Here is an 18046-nt window from a genome sequence, read left to right on the forward strand (position 1 = left end):
CATGGAATTCATATAAAACGGAAAAATCAACAGTGTTATAGGGGGGGGTCGAGTGTATAAGGTTATTTTAAAAAATTAGAAAGACTTAAAATGATTGGCTGGTGTTTTGATTTCTACATGTGTTCTGATTGGTCTTAACTAATCAGCCACAGACACGAGCATATTCAATGTGAATTGTTTTGCTATCAGTCAGTCAGATTATACCATTGGTCAGGTTGGTCTGGTTGGTCATAGTGGGAAATCAGCTTTACACAACTGTGTGTGAAGTAGGAATGGGTTTTGATTACTGAACCACGGTTTCAATTTTTACAAAAATCTAAAAACAAAATAGAGCATTAAAAGGAAATGAAAAAGAAAACCTGTTTTTATTTCAAAGCTCTTTTCAAAACTATTTATTGGGTGAAATTTTGTGTCAACTTGAATTAATGAAATAGTCACTCATTCCCCCCACAGGAAATTTGCAAATTAATACACTACATTTAAAAACTCTGAATTGTCTTCATTAAATAGATAAATGAAAGTTTTATTACTTTATAAATGTATCTTTATTCTTCGCATTTTTTTGTACATATATTTCAAAGTTAATATTTTTTTAACTTACAATAAATTTTAAATCATCATAAAAATATAGTTGCATTTTCAAAAAGAAAAAAAATAATGAAAAAGTCTTCCAAGAACTAAAAAAATTGCATCATCATCAAGAAATTTTGTTTTTTTTATTAATGAACTTTTCAAACAAAAACAAAAAGTTCATTTATTAGTATCCTGCACTAAAAATAGGTAATTTAAGGCATTGGTGATGATGTCTGTCAAATTCAACTTTAATTTTATTTTCATTAATCAACATATTACATCAAGTTCACAATTGTATATACTATCCCACAATAATGATACACACTTAAAAATTTTTTAAATTAAAAGAATGATTTACATTAATTTATTAGTTTAGTGTTGTGTAATAAATTATAGGTATTCATTGGTGCTTCATCATCATCATCATCAGGCAAAATTTTACCCAGTGATGATTGTTCAAACACAACCAAAAATATTTTCAATTTGAAATTTAAATACAATGCTGGAATTTGAAAGGTTGTGCATATCTTTTGTAATTTTTGTCATCTTGTTCAGTTTTTCACTTTTTTCTTATATTAAATCATTTTTGTTATTTACTATATTTCTTGAAACATTTTAAATTTCAAATCTAAAAATAAATTCAAATTTGGATAAATTTTTATAAAAGCATCAAACCTAGAATTGAACATCTCTTCAATTAGCAATTTACTACTTATTTAATTACTTATACTAGTAGTATGTTAGTGTATATTACAAAACTTCATAAAATTACTTTGTTTGTCTTCAATAAAATATTATACTTATCTGTTAACTAGGTATTTCATTTAATTTCATTTTACTTAACAACATATAAATGGCCATTTTTACCTAGTTAACTAAGTATCATTTTGTTTTCAAACCAATTTCACATGACAAAATTTTAATATTTAAATATTAATTTTTATAGATGTATTTTAATAAATTAATTTTTTTTAAAGAAATTAACAAAATTAAGCTACACAAAATTAACATGTATTTTTTATTATTATTCAACATAATTTTTATTAAATACCAAGATAACAAACTTCTAAAAGTCAAATTATATTAATATTCTAAAAATATTAAATAATTAGTAATTTTACTGTATTTAATCATAACTAGTTTATTATTTAAGAACCTTTTTCTTATGTAATTGTCTTTAAAAATTGTATATAGGATTATATAATTTATTACATGTATTATTATACACTGATGACTTGATATAATGCACTTTACAGAACAAATCTGCATACAATGTGGAGAGCCTGCAGACCTCAAATTGTTGTCCAATCACTCCAAATTCTGCTGCTTTTATTTCAACTTATTATAGACAACAGAGTAAAACAAGTAGTAACAGTATCAATCAAAGTTCATTGGCTCAATTCGCAATATTTTGCCAGCCATGCCTTTACTATGTGCTTAGCAGTGATTACAGTTTAATCCTNTAAATATCAAATTATTAATAAAGCAGAAATGAATGAATGTATCTGAGTAGGGTAAACAGTAGCCACATGTGATATGGGATGTTTGAAAATATAGCAAAAAGATTTGTCCACACAATGTAGTTGAATTTTTTGGACTCCAACTACATTTTACTGAGTTATCAGTTTATCTCATTTCTTAAATAATTATATCTAAATGTATTTTTAAATGTATATATCTTTCTTTAATTTCATATTAACTTTAATATATCTATGAAGGAAAAAATTTATTCTTACAATTATCTAAAACAATCTTCTCCAAAACTTTTCTAACTGGGGGCAATAATTTTCATTAATTTATCTTTAGGCCCACCATAAATATATAAATAATACATATACAACAATTTCTATCACAAGTAACATTTCATCACATCTATAGTTGTAGCTAAATATTAAGTAAAATATCTTAGTTTTAAAACAAAGTTTTATTACAAATTTAGTTTACTATTTTGTATTCTAATTTTTATGCTTACTGCAGGTTAGACTGGTGCTGAATTGTTGAAAATATAAACCATACTTTGAGAGATGCTGACTTGAACAATAGAATCAGTTAAATATATCCATATTTAAAACATTTTATTAACAGTAATTTTATATATGATTTTTCAAATTACATACATGACATCAGTAGAAAATGTGAATGTAAATTTTTTTGTAGAAATAAACTATAGTATATTACTTCAATTGTAACAATAATTTAATTTTCTAAAAATCCGTCATATCTTTAAATAATAATTTTACTATTAAATGTAATTCCTTTAATTTTCTGTTTTGCTTCATGATAAATGAAAAAAGTAATATATTTTATTTCTTTGTATATTATTTGTTCTCTTTAATACTTAAGGTAATTTAAAAAATAAAAAAAAAGTGTGTAATTTATCATCTTCCTCAAAATATTAGAAACATTACACACATTTATGAATTCACTGAATAATTTCAATTTACAAAATATTAATATCACATTCTATTAGAAGTAAAAAGACAAATACAAGTAAAGCTTTTTATGCTGTACTTTTTATTACTTAATGAAAAACTTAAAAATAATTTTATGGAGATTAAAGTTATTTATGTCAATTTCATAATTGATAAATGTGATACTTTACACAAATGGTTCAAATACACAAACTTTTTGATACAATTTATATATTTTCAGTCTTTTCACTTATTTTTTAAGTAACAATTTTAAATAATTTCATTAAATATTATATAAATAAATCACCATCCTCAGCCAAACTAATAAAATTTTTTGAATTGGTTATACATGAATGATGATCCAAGTTAATTTTAGAAAGATGACTAAATGATAATTCTGTGTTGTAATCAGTTTCTCTAATTTTAGGTAAATAAATTTTTTTATTCTGTTAATTTTACTATAAAAAAACACTTGAAAAAATTATTTAAAGAAATGAAATGCTTCATTGATTTGAAAGTTATTACAATAAAACTTTTATAAATAAAGTGCAAGAAAACTGTAATAAATTATAAACTTTCATATTATTTACCCTTATAACCTTATTATCAATTGTCATCTTATCTCCAGTAGTAGTAATTATTGACGAATAACATATAAAAAAATATTCATTTAAACCTTAATTATTGATACAAACAGCCTTCATTTAAAAAGAAAATTTATTCTTTTATATAATTGGTCTTTATTTCTAATTTCTTAGATTAAATGCTTATTTTCAAGAATAAACTTCAACATAACCTATTAATTTAATACCTGTAAATTAACTGTCTTAAGTTAAAATATCGTAGTTTAAATGCTACATTATCTTTTTACTAATTATATTAAAAGAAGCTTTTACAACATAAATAATATTTGAGAAATTTTTTATAATAATAATAATAATAATAAATTTCTCAAAAAAAATTCTACTTTCTGGTACACAGTCCAAAAGAGAAATATTGTATGTTTTATGAATTACTAATTTTATAAAATGATGATTAAAATTTTTACAGATTATCATAAATATTAATAATTACTGTACAAATTATTTTATCATATATTATCTAAATGATTAATTGTAAAAGATGATACACCAAACATCTGCTGGAATAAATTGGGTTACTTCATCACTATTATTTTAATTAACTTCTAAATAATTTCAGGTTTTGAAATGTTTGTATGTGTAGAAGTTTATCTTGGTATTTACTATTAATTNTTCAAGAATAAACTTCAACATAACCTATTAATTTAATACCTGTAAATTAACTGTCTTAAGTTAAAATATCGTAGTTTAAATGCTACATTATCTTTTTACTAATTATATTAAAAGAAGCTTTTACAACATAAATAATATTTGAGAAATTTTTTATAATAATAATAATAATAATAAATTTCTCAAAAAAAATTCTACTTTCTGGTACACAGTCCAAAAGAGAAATATTGTATGTTTTATGAATTACTAATTTTATAAAATGATGATTAAAATTTTTACAGATCATCATAAATATTAATAATTACTGTACAAATTATTTTATCATATATTATCTAAATGATTAATTGTAAAAGATGATACACCAAACATCTGCTGGAATAAATTGGGTTACTTCATCACTATTATTTTAATTAACTTCTAAATAATTTCAGGTTTTGAAATGTTTGTATGTGTAGAAGTTTATCTTGGTATTTACTATTAATTATTAAAAATTAAAAATAATTATTAAAATAGTGAATTATCAACACCAATTGAGAAATTATATATATATCTGATGTCCTCTTCTATCTGATAAGATTTCTCAAAAAATTTTAAATTGAAGTTAAAAGACTAACTTCTTAAAAGTTACAGCATATGTTGAATGACGTAAGAAATATAGAAATCACTTGTAAGTATAGATATTATGATCATGTTAGAAAATTCACTTAAATTTATAATCCTTTTTAGTTTTACTTTAACAATTATAATTACTTTTCCAATGAATTAATTCTGTAAATATCAAATTATTAATAAAGCAGAAATGAATGAATGAATGAATGAATTTGATGTAAATTTTTGTACTGTTTATAGAAATAAGGCATAAAAATTAGGGGGTTTTGCCCTTATGGTGTCACTGTGTGTGTGTGTGTGTGTGTGTGTGTGTGTGTGTGTATTGCTAAGTATTTTTTGAAATAATGCATCAAGACTTGCATCATGAGCAAATGTATAGCATACTGGTTAATGATACATCATTTCAGGTCTGCAATACTGTCAAATTAGAATTAATTGTACAAAATTCATATGCATGGATAAATCACTTTCAACTAACATAGTTCATCTGCACAGTTCTGTTACTCACAACTGAGTAAGTTGTTACAATTGAACTTGTTCTATGTAATACACAAAACATTACCAGTTTTTTATTATTGTTATGTTTAATTTTATTCTCACAACTTTTTGCTCTAAGTGTAACAGTTATTTTTTGGTCTAACTTCTAAGATGGTTTTGTTACTCAAAACATATAATTTCTTTTTTCTGACTACAAAGTTTCAAGTTTCCTGAATTCTATAGGAACCAAGATTATTTTTATCCTATAATGAAAGGAAATTTTGTTATTAAAAAATAAAATTTTTACACAAAAAAGTGTTGTTTATGTAGTTTATTTATTATACCCTTATCATCAAGAATAATATGCTATATGCAAGGAAATTAAGTATCAACATTTGTCAGAATATCTCAAACAAAAGTGAATATGTTAAAACAGTTAAAATTGCATAACAATGATTTATTAATTATAATTATTATTATTAGTTAAAATATAATCCAACCAGTACTGTATTGCTGCTACTGTCTTTAACAACAGCTAGTGTATAATTGAAGAAATGCCAGAAACTTACAGTACTGTATTGTGAACAAGCAACAATTAAAAGTTAATGTTTAAAGCACAGGCTAAAACATAATTGCATGTCAGTAACCAAATAATGAGACTAATACTGTGAAAATAAAACCAAAAAGTGTATTTATCTGAAGATATTTTTCAAAGTTTTCATAGTATCTATTTTAAATTATATATTTTTAGGACTTTTTAATTTTGATAACATTAAATGACTTAACAATATCCATGATTACAATAAGCAGAATTTCTTGTATTTTCAACATTGCTTCTCTCTCTTTCTGCTTAGAGAGAGAATATGAGGGATTGCAAGATTATATATATATTACAGAAAAACTGACAAAAGCTCTTGCATGACTTTCCATCATTCATAATTTACAAAGTTAAAGTTATGTATGGCACTATCTGTTACAAGATTTTTATTAAACAGTTTTTATATTATTAATTATTATAAAAAAGGCAAAAGGCTTATTTTTGAGGATAGGAATGAGTTTTCAAAGATATTGTAAATACTAATTATAAGAAACTAAGTTCCTCAAGATATGACATGCCCCTCTCTCTAGCTCCTAATTTAAATAATTATGGGGTAGTATAAATAATTTAATATAAATATATATTGATATTTAATATAAATATATACACACTGTCTAATANATCGAACCAATACGCAATAACAAATTCGAATTTAAAACGGTTCGAACATTTGGTTAAGAAATCGAAATATATAAAAAAACTAGCTGTTACCCGCAACTTCGTCCGCGGAGGTTTTGCAAGCAAACCCCATTTACATTCAATATTTCAATAACCATAGTAATTGTCATATAACACCTACCGCTGATGAGAATTGCCTAGAATCAAACGAACTATCTTCAATTTGATCAATTTTCTGGAACGTTTACAATCGTTCTATAATCGAACCGACACGCAATAACAAATTCGAATTTAAAACGGATCGAACACTTTTAATTAAAATCGAAATATATAAAAATATTTATAACAATGTCTGAAATGTTATCAATTTAATACACCTAAGTACTCAATGAAGACTAAACGTAGTTGAAAACAAAAAATTGCATCTAAAATAGTACAGTAGAAGCTGTTCTTCAGGTTAAGCCTTAATCCTCTCCCCCCTGCAGGGGAATTTTGAAAAATCCTTTCTTAGTCTGCGTTTTCATGACGTACCCTAACTGTGTACCAAATTTCACCTCTAGGTTCAGCGGTTTGCTCTGGGTGATGATGAGTCAGTCAGGATATTTAGATAAATTTAACTTTCCATTTATTTTTCATTTTCTGTATTAAGCTTTTATTTTTAAACATTAAAAATATTTAAAACATTAGAAGTGTTAATTTTTAATAAAATTAGTATTTTAAATTAATATTTCTTAAAATACAACACAAATTTATAATATATATAAAATTTTTAACTATAGAGTAACAAAAATGTTTCAACGTTTTTAAGTATTTATAGTAATAAAATTTATGTCAATTCTTATTTTATTTATTACTTTAATAAAATAACCTAAAATAAAAATAAATGAGTATTTATACAAATAACTGATACTATACAGTACCTAATTTATATATAATTATATGTACAGTACCTAATTTATATATAATTTATATATAATACTGTACAGACGATAGTAAACTCAATTTACCTGCCTAAATTCTCCGTAGCATGGCGCTGGACAACAGAAAGTAGTTCGGCTGCCCGATGACGTTTTACCGAATTATAGGAGTTTTTTTTACCAGGTTTGTATGGATACCGTCGCAATTTTTCGCCATTTTATAGGAATTGTAATTATAGGAACCCGTGTTATAGGGGGTCTACTGTATATAATGCTTTATAAATTGATGTTGAGAGTTTTAAATAAGCAAATAAAAGTTAATAATGCTTTTCCTAAATCTAAGAAAAATGAAATACCTAATTAAAATTAACCTCAACATTTTTGAGAAAGAGAAAACTTAAGGAATTATTATTATATTGATTTTTAAAATTAAAAATTCTAATATATTATCAAGGTTCTTACACATTTCATAAATATTTCAAGTTAAGTCTTTTAAATAAGATTTCAATTGTTTTTAATACTTTAATGAAAGTAATAATTGATATGGCTGTTAAGCTAATAGCTAGTTCATCCAAACTGTAAGGAATCATAACATTTCTGATGTTTATAGTCCATAATACAATTAAATAAAAATACAGTCAAACTTTGTTAACACAGTCATGGTAATCAAAAAATATTTCATGTAAAAAGAAATTCAAGGAGTAATTCTAATTATTTGAGTAAAAAGTATTAAAGTAAAAGTAACAAAACAAATACTGTACAACTTAACTTCAGCAGGACTTATTGATATTAACTAGAAAACTTCATAAACATTTAACCAATATTTATTACTAAAAACCAAAATTTACTGCATAAATTTTTTCAGTTATATAGTTTTGTATCATGTATTAGATTTTAAGAATGTTAAAAAGTAATAAATGTTAAATGTTAAAAAAAAGTAAGCCATAAAGAAAAACTTGCATGTTGCCAAAAAGTCATAAAGATACTCTGTGCCAAACTCACAAAACATATCACAAGATCTTGTAAAAAGTAACCCAATTTGCAATTTTTTTTAGTCCAATCTAGCTATCTCAGTCACAATTACAAAATGGTATTGGTTACTGATGATTTCTCATGCGAGTAAAGTGATTAATGCTGTAACAGAACAAATTAAAATATGATTTTCATCCATTGAACATCCAAAAAACATACCATACTATCAAAGTAGCCTTTCCTTTTATCACTTCTAAACAATATAGCAATATAATGTAATTTTATCTCATAATTTTTAACATTATTTTGTATGTTTTATATACATTCTCACTGTTTTATTGCATTTTGCATGCTTTTGTTGTTTCACTTTAACATAAAAATTTGTTACTGGGGTGGTTCTTTTTTATCCATTGAATTTATTTATTTATTTTAAATTAACACAGATAAATAGAAAAAGTCTTTGCAGAGATCTCCAACATGGAAAGAACATTAATTGAAAAAAATTAAAAATCAAATTAAAATTTTTATTTTTTTTTTTAAAGTTTTAATTTTGAGAGAAGGAATTTTCCCGTTAGTGGCAATCTGCAGATAGATTAAAACAGAATTTATTGAAAAAATTTTTTCTAAATCCAGAATAAAATATATTTAAAAATACTACAAACTAGTAGACAAACCTGGTATTGCTTGGGCAAAAAATAGCAGCAACAAAAATTAAGATTATTTGATTATTTCATACTTCTAACCCTTCTATTATATTATATTATAGTATTTGATTTATATTTACAAAGCTTATCTTATGTAAGTTTATCACACCAAGAGCCCAATCTAACACATTTTAAAAATTCTTTAAATTGTGTACAATAGAGGAATAAAGAATTTTAAAAATGTGTTAGATTGGGCACTCTGTGTGATAAACCCTTACTTAAGATAACCTTTATAGTTATATAGCCGATCTTACCCATCTTCACTGGGTGCAAGAATTAGATCCCCCTCTTCCAAGGCTAATTAGAGAATTTTTAGATGGGTCTAAAAATATGTTTGATTTCCTACAAAAATGCAAAAAACTGCATATAAAATAGTACAGTAGAAGAAGCCTTCTTCAGGGTAATCCTTAACCCTCCCCCTCTTCTCTGCAGGGGATTTCCAAAAAACCCTTTTTAGTATGCATTCTCATGGCATACCCTAACTGTGTACCAAATTTCAACCTTCAACTGCTAACTGTTTGGGCTCTGCAATTATTATCATTATTATTAACCCATCTGAATTATAATTATATTATAAGATTGAAGACTAAATACAAATAAGAATTTGATATGTTCACATATCCTTCACAACCACAGAAACAATTAACATGAGCAGAGTCAACCTTTTCTTTGAGGCAGTAGTGTAGCGAGGGGGTGCAAAGAGGGTGTATCATTTGGGCGCCACTCTGCGAGTGGTGCCCAAATGGTCTCCAAGACAAACTATATGTGTTTCTGGAGGGAGAGGGGGCACCAATAAAGTATCATGCTCTGGGAACCAGTTATGTTTGCTACACCACTTCTTTGAGGCTCTTCTCTGCTTACAAATACATAAATTGATTATAAGTTCCTCCAGCATCAGATTTTTGTAAGAATATTTCTTGAAAAATTTTTAAACAAACTGGTTTCCTAAATATCCTAAATATATTTAGAAAACATAGTTTGTATATTTACTACTAGTCTACTGAAGGCCTAGAATCTCACCTAGATGCAAAATTTCCAGCAACAAAACACTCAAATTTAGTATTCAAACATTTTCAGCCACTTCTTTATCAGCCTTATTCAGGAAATGTAAAATGAAAATAACTGTTCTATTTATAGAATGTAGCCGCATTCTAATTTTCAAAAGTTTCAAATCAGTTCAAAAAATGGTTGTGACAACACATTGTAAGCAACACACATTCTTTTAGGAATCCAAATACTTCCATGCATTGGATATGAATGTAATCAGTGTTGATGCATGCTCCTCTTATGTTGGCCTTGTAGATCTCTACAGCCTCCAGTGCTCTTATGTGTTGTTTTTCAAATATCCTATGTATTAGGATAGCCTTGTCCCATAAGGGGAATCCCTGAATCAGAAGGCCGAGGAAATCTCTGGCCTTCCAATCCTGGCCTTTAAAGGCCATTCCTTTATTGGCCAAAAATGTTTGAATACTGAATTTGAATGTTTCGTTGTGGAAATTTTGCATTTAAGTAAGATTATGTATATATATCATTCCAGTTTGCTTGTGCTGTTGTGGTATTTACTACTGAAGGTCATTTGGGAAATTCATTAACTTATGGGAAATTACAACTTCACATAAGATATGGTAGTTGTTTTGAGCCTTTCTTTTAGATAAAAGTTGTATTTTATATGCTTAAAATATGAAAAGTTTGTTAGCAATATAAAACTGAAAGTTATTAGTAGACAACCATTTTTTATAATAAACTATGTTTGGAAAAAAGAAATTTATACAACTAGTAAAATATTTCTCAAATAAAATCGTTTTATTAAAAATAGAAAAACGATTATATAATAGCCTGTATGTTTAGTGAGGATTTTAGTAATAATATTCTAATTAAACAAACAGACTGTTTATATGTTTAGATAATTACATTTATTAAGTACCCCTGAGTTAACATGCTTCTCTTGCAAGATTGTGCTGGAAAGTATTAAAGAAATAAAAATCAAAACAACAAAAACATTGTTATTTTAAAAAGTTATCAAAAAATTTATTTGATAACTTTTTTGAATGTTCTTGGTCTAACTTTTATCCATCTTCAGCATTAAATACAAATTTTTATTTAATTTATATATTGTACCTAATTATTATTATTATTAATTTTTCTTTGAATATGTTTTAAACAATTTTTAAGTTGGAATGATTTAATGATTAAAAAAACAAGCAAACTTTCACAATTTCAAGTATTCAATTAAAAAAAAAACTAGATTCTGTACTGAAGATAGTCAAAAGATAGACCAAAAACATTTCATTTCAAATAAACTCTTTAGTAATCTTAAAAATAGCAATATTTTTTCTTTCTTCATTAAAGGATGGTGCCAAAGATTTGTTTATTTTGTTTTTTGCTAGAGTTTTATTTGTGAATTAAATAGTGTTTTAAGTACAAACTAACATTGTTAGTTTCCTTTCATTATTGTTGATAGTTTTATATTTAAAATATGAATATATTGTTTACTTTAGCAAGCATAAAATTTTAAATATTAAGCTATTTTTAATTTATAAAAAAATTATTCAAATCGCTCTAGATTAAACTGAATTAAAAAAGAAAATCAAATAAAAATGTAAACAGATATTTGATATATTTTGCTATTCATCATCCATAAAAATATATTAATAAACTATTTTAAACTGATACTGAACACTATTAAATAATTCTAAACAGTACTAAGCTATTGATATAAATATTAACAATATATTGATATTAACAAAACAGGTTCAAACTACTACAGTAAGTGTGTATATTAATTGATATAAAGCAGTTATGTTTCTAGAATAATAATAAAAATCAAAAAAATTCACAGAAGAAAGTCAACATAGGTCTTTGGCATATCTAAGAATTCAATAAATAATTCACATTAAAAAATGTTTCATAAACTTAAAAAAACAAACAAATACTAGTTATTAAATTTAGATTCTGATCAAGAATGATTACAAGTGCATTCTTAATCAAAATATTAATATTTTATGAACATTTAACATTTTTTACAAATATTAATAATAGAATTAATCCAATGATCAAAATTAAGAAAATGGAAGAGAATGTTTGACTGACCAATGTGTGGTACCAAAATATTGTAAACTACATAGACAGCCACAATTGTGCTTATTATGTTGGATGGGGCTGATCTATAAAGGGTTCAACTAACATGGATAAAAAGAAAGAAAATAATGATAACTTTTACAAACTATTACATAAATTTCATTTAAAAATGCCATTTAGAATATATTTATAGAAGAATCTAATTATTATATTCTAAATAGCACTTTTAAATAAAATTTATAATATTGATACATATATACATAAACAAACAAACTGAATATTTTTCATTTAATATTTTGATTATGTAAGAAAAACTAGCAAACTAACACAATAAGAATTTTAATATCTTATATTTATATGAATTTTTTTAAGGTTATTGTGTCCAGTTCAAAAATAAAAGCATCCACACTTGTCCAATATTTATATTTTGATGAAATTATCCAGCAATTATGTAGATTTTTTTTAAACTCATGTTCTGACAAACAAGTTGACAATAAATTAAACCTTTTTATATTATTCCACGATTTGTATTCTTGTGCACAGTAAAGTGTACATAGGATTAAATGCAATTACTATTTATACCAGCAATATGTCATACAGAATATATTGATTATTATTATATAATCTTAAACATACTTAATTTATTTTAAACATAATTTTTCATAAATAGTATCAATAAGAATTGAGAATCTAAGCAGAAAATTACACACAGCATTCTATATAATACAATATTACTATTCTATATAGTGTTGCCACCTTTTCAAAATCACTGACCCGAATGACAGGTCACGATTGTTCGAACAGAAGTTCCTGACACATGCGCAATGTCATTTTACAATGCAAAGAATAGCATGCTAGATAAGTTGGCCCATAGAAGTGTACAATTGTACATGCGGAAAAAAAAGGTTGACAGGTTGCGCGCCACTCGTAAACAAACATGGCAGAATTGCAGATGAGTTTCAGTGAGTGTGAGTTCTTTCGCTGTTAAAATAGTGTAAATTTGTAAAAATATTTGCAAGAACTTTGTTTCACTGTAATTTCACAATTTCTACAAAATTCCCAGACAAAATTAATAGTTCACCCAGACAGTGAGTCAATTCCAGGACTGTCCGGGTGAAAACTGGACGGGTGGTAACACTAATTCTATATTACTACTACTATAGCGCATATTATTTTTTTGCTACATAAAAACAAAAAATAATCCGTTTTTAATAGTACAGAAAGCTTTGATATATTAAAATTTCTTTGCATTATATAAAGAAAATAAAGTAAATCATCTCTTTCTTTCAGTACAAAAAAAAATATGCACTAATGCATATCATTTCTTACCTTTACACCTCATTAAAAATTTCTCTCTTCGTGTCTTTTATAATAAATACCAATATCAAATAAAAAAACTTTGCTAAAAACAAAGACTTTACAATATTTTATCGTAATAAAGATAAAAATGTATATATATCATTTAACAATAATACTTTTATATTATATATAGCAAAATATAAATTAACTCATTTACTGCTTTAAATGTATATTAGCAACTATTTTTTCATGATATAAGTCAAAAGATCATAAATCACAAAAGAAAAACAAAATATGAACTTTATAAAAACAAATAAAAGGCAATAATAAATATTTACAAAGTAAATCAATTCTACATAAGTTAGTCATTGAAACTAGTTTTCTTACATTAAAAAGATATTCAAATAATGATTTCATTTTGAAAATTTCTTAATCACTTAACAAATTTACAGTATATTGTTAGAAGTCACCAAGAGAACTATTGCTAAAACTTCTATAAATGTGAATACACCAAAAGTATACAAAGTTATTTATTATTAAATTATTTAAATAATTAAATAAAAATTACTATATACAATTTTAAATTAAAATAAATTAATTCTTCTGTAATTCATAAAATATATCTAATGTAAAAAGTTAGCAATAAATATTAGCATATTGAAAAACAAAAGTCTGTAAAATTAAAACTTTTGTCTGGCTGTTTTGTTTTCAAATATGAGAGAGAGAAGATTTTTGTAAGCAGGCTTAAAATTATGTTTTTGTTTACAAATATTAATTTGAAAACAACAATATTACAATCCCAATGTCAAATATAAAGATTTTAAAGTCTCATTTTCATAGACATTAAATAATTAATAAATTTATTTTGAATTTTCTACAGCTTTATTTTGATAAAACACTAAATGAGATATAAATAGGAGTGAGTGAATGTGAATGTGATTTTAAATATTATAAAATCTTAATCATCAAGCTAAATTAAAATAATTGCTTATTTCCTATTATAGAAATTTTTATTCAATACACCAAAAATAGAATTTTGGCACTTCAATTAATTTCAATAATAAAATTGAAAACTTTTCGTTACAATATACACATTTCAATAAATATACATTTAAAAAAGATGAAAACTAGTTTTTAAATATAAAAGTTTAAAAATAACAATGGGTAGTTATTTCGATTGTTATCTTTACGAGAGACTTTCTTTAGTATTGACTCAAACTGCTGACAATTTATTCATTAACAGCTTGCTAAAGAGCAGAAAGTAAATTCTTGACTTTCAAAGCTAGTAGCTCGTAATTTTTGTCGAATAAGAAAAAGCAATGCTATTGTAACTTAGTACCACGTGTCCCAACTGTCTGGCATTGCTTGGGCACCTGGTAACGATAAATCCAATTTACGCCGGGCACGAGTCTCAAGCTCAAGGCCAACAACAACAAGGGTCACACCTAGCTGACGACGTCTTTCAATCAACCTTCCGTCCTACGCAAAAACTAAGCCGATTTTTATTTTAATACGGCATATTTCTTAAAATATAAAAACACGCGAACTATAATCGAAAACAAAACAAAACAAAAAGATATTTTAGACAGGAAATGACGGCTTACTCTCCAAACGGAAGTTTCTTACTGTACAACTCACGAATAATTCATGCATATTTTTTAAAATACTTATTTTCGTAAACTATTTGTGTTTAAAAAACACTAAAATATATTGAAATTCCTTTATTTGAAATTCAATTAAATAGTTTGGAACGATCGTAAATCGATTTACGAAGTGAAGCAAAAGCTTAAACAGAATTAGTATCGATACGGAAGGGGAAAAAATCGATAAGTTAAGAAAAATTAATCCGAAAATCATAATGTTAATTGAATTATAAAATAGATAAATTAAAAATATACGGCTAGAAAAGGCTGTCAAATGTAATTAACAAAGTTCTATGGGGGGAAAAAACGCATCACAAATATTAAAGAAAAAACGGGTAGGCGTAAAGCATTTCTAGTAACAAAAATAAGTTCAAGCAGAAGTTATTCGGATAGTTGGCATGATAAACCTGAAAAAGCAAAGTAGGTAATTGTTATTATTGCGTATAGCCTTCCAATCGGAAGAAAATAATTCCGATAGTCATTTCCATCAGACATTTCTATCAATTCTTTTGAAAAATTCGGAAGGATAACACTTTACGATCTCAATCGGAATAACTATGCTTTGACGGGAGTAGACATCTGTAGATGGAACATCACGAACTTTGGATCACAACCCAACTAAAAATTTCTGGGTCATCTTAGTTCGGCACGTTGCCCAGACGTAAAGGCAATTCAACAGCATGAGGTTAAGTAGTGCTTTAGCAAGTTAGGAAATATATTTTAAAAAATATTACAGAATCAATAAAATAAACGCCGTATTTCAAGAAAGAATCGTTTTTAATTAAACAACTAAAATACCCAAAAATAATTTAGCCGGCAGCGCTTGGCATTTTCAAATTACAAACACAGAATATAAGTCATTTTTTGAAAAAATAAAATTTAAAATATGTCATCCATTTCATATTTTATAAACACGTTTCAAAAATCAAAAATACTAAAATTTTTTGACGACTACTATTACATAAATGCAATCTAGGAATGCTCATCTTCCCAGCATCGCAATGTTGCTTTACCGTGCAGTTCAACTCAACTCTTACCTTGACAATGTTTACAACCCACGGTATCTCCCTCCTTGCTGCCGTCACTCGTTGATTGGCAATCTAACATGATATTACTAATAACGACAACGGCAACAACGACGAACAATGAAGAATCCACGCCGACTTTTTGACTATAGTGCTTCAACATCCATGATGGATCCGAGGAAAATCAAACAGCTGGAATGCATTGCGTCCAAGGAGAAAGCTTGTTGAGAGAGGGACAGTAAAAGAAAGAGATTGAGAAAAGGATGTCGCAACGTTCGCTAGTGCTGCCGCCCGTTGAGACGGCTAATGTTATCTGCATCTTAGCTAAAGGCAGCAGCTGATTCACTCCATTACTACATCCTAAAAATAGACTCGAAAACCTCTACCCGAACTATACACCTGCTGAGGTTGGCACCAAGTAAATTCGGACTTGCGAGACTTCACCAGTTCGGACAATGTCTGAGATACACTTGCACGACGAAGAAATGAGTTAAGAGTTTTCAAACTGGGTCTTCATTTAGACCCATCCCCGTGGCAGACGCTCATACGATCATTCAAACAAAACCTTCTTTATGATCTCAGCCAGGATAAAATGAGGCCTGGATTTTCTTTTGGACCAGATTCTGCCAACAGATGGATGGAAATAAACAACAAAATTAGTCAAAAATAAAGCAATAACGAGGTACAATTTGCACAAATTTGCTAATTAAAAGTAATAAGCGCAAAATATCTGTTAAAATTTGATTATGTTTATAATTCACAGTAAAAAGTTTTACTGGTGAACAAATTCTAATATATAAACGAACAATATTAAACTAAATCAAAGATCAAAATTGACTACATGTAATAATGCAATTTTATCTATCTTCTACGGATGCAACCTGCAAACTTAGCGATAAATTTATTTATAAATTATTAATTTTATGTATGAGAGTAAAATTCGAATATTAAAAATTCAAATAGTAAAATTTTAAATTAAAAGTTAACATTTAAAGTAAAACAACAATCTATTATGGAAATTCGGAATTGCTAGCATTTAAGAATATTTTAGTCGATTTTAAAATCTAAATGAATAAAAACTTTTCGTAATGAGAATGCAATGAAAACGTTTAGACTTCAATGAATAACTTTCTGACCTTAATTCAGTGTCATATTAGATTAAGAAAATTATAGCGACAGGAATATGATATTTTTAACCTTTTACTTTTGATTTCAGTAATTATCAATAAAATTCGACTATTTTAAGTTTGAAATGTCATAAAAATCCAAATAAAATGTCCTAAATTTCTCTTCGGAATTTTTTTTTTCACTAATCCAAACATCTCATCACATTCTGTGAATGATAGAGAAGCGAAGGGAGTGCAATATCGCTTCCTCTTCGCTTCGTAACGAGTCATTGCCCCCTCTCTCCACAGCTTAACACTGAGAATGTAATCTGTTTCAACAGTGACATTATTTGTTGATTTACTTGAGTCCGAATGTTTTTTTTTCTTCTTTCCTTTTCAGAAGCGTCCGAACTGCATCTTTTTATTATTACAGAGGTTACTGGCCTTCGAAATGCAATTTCTGGCGGTGTATCCCGTCTTCAATCACATCGTTGACACTTTTGGGGAAAGCAACAGCTTAAACGTCGTTTATCATTATGTAATGAAATGAAAAATAGAACAAATAGGGTGACTTGTGGTTAGAATAAAGAATTGAAAAAAGGAAGAAAGAAGAAAATTTATCTAATAATTCCGAACTATTCCAAACGAAACGTTTGAAAATTAGGAGGAGGATAGAAATATGTTCGCGTTCCGGAGGGAGGTGAGGTGTGGAAAGAGGTGGCTGGCATCGCTCCAGACACGTTATATTTAGTAGATTTAACTACAG

At 26.4% G+C, this 18046-nt stretch overlaps 1 protein-coding gene across 2 annotated transcripts in view; it reads right to left on the reverse strand.

Moving 5' to 3' along the window:
* The window catches only part of LOC111628981 (MKL/myocardin-like protein 1), an 81761-nt gene that overhangs the window by 55724 nt on the left and 7991 nt on the right, over nucleotides 1-18046 (reverse strand). Inside the window, exon 1 of one of the 2 annotated variants that reach the window (XM_023372840.1) lies at nucleotides 16187-17332. The exons of the other annotated variant lie outside the window; for it this stretch is intronic. Coding sequence (XP_023228608.1) covers nucleotides 16187-16337 — 151 coding nt within the window. The 5' untranslated portion in view covers nucleotides 16338-17332. Of the gene's footprint in view, nucleotides 1-16186; nucleotides 17333-18046 lie in introns of those variants that run through there. 2 annotated transcript variants of the gene reach the window in all.

Source organism: Centruroides sculpturatus, unplaced genomic scaffold, assembly GCF_000671375.1.
Source record: "Centruroides sculpturatus isolate CEXI.00-Female unplaced genomic scaffold, Cexi_2.0 scaffold246, whole genome shotgun sequence".
Classification (NCBI taxonomy): Eukaryota; Metazoa; Arthropoda; class Arachnida; order Scorpiones; family Buthidae; genus Centruroides; species Centruroides sculpturatus.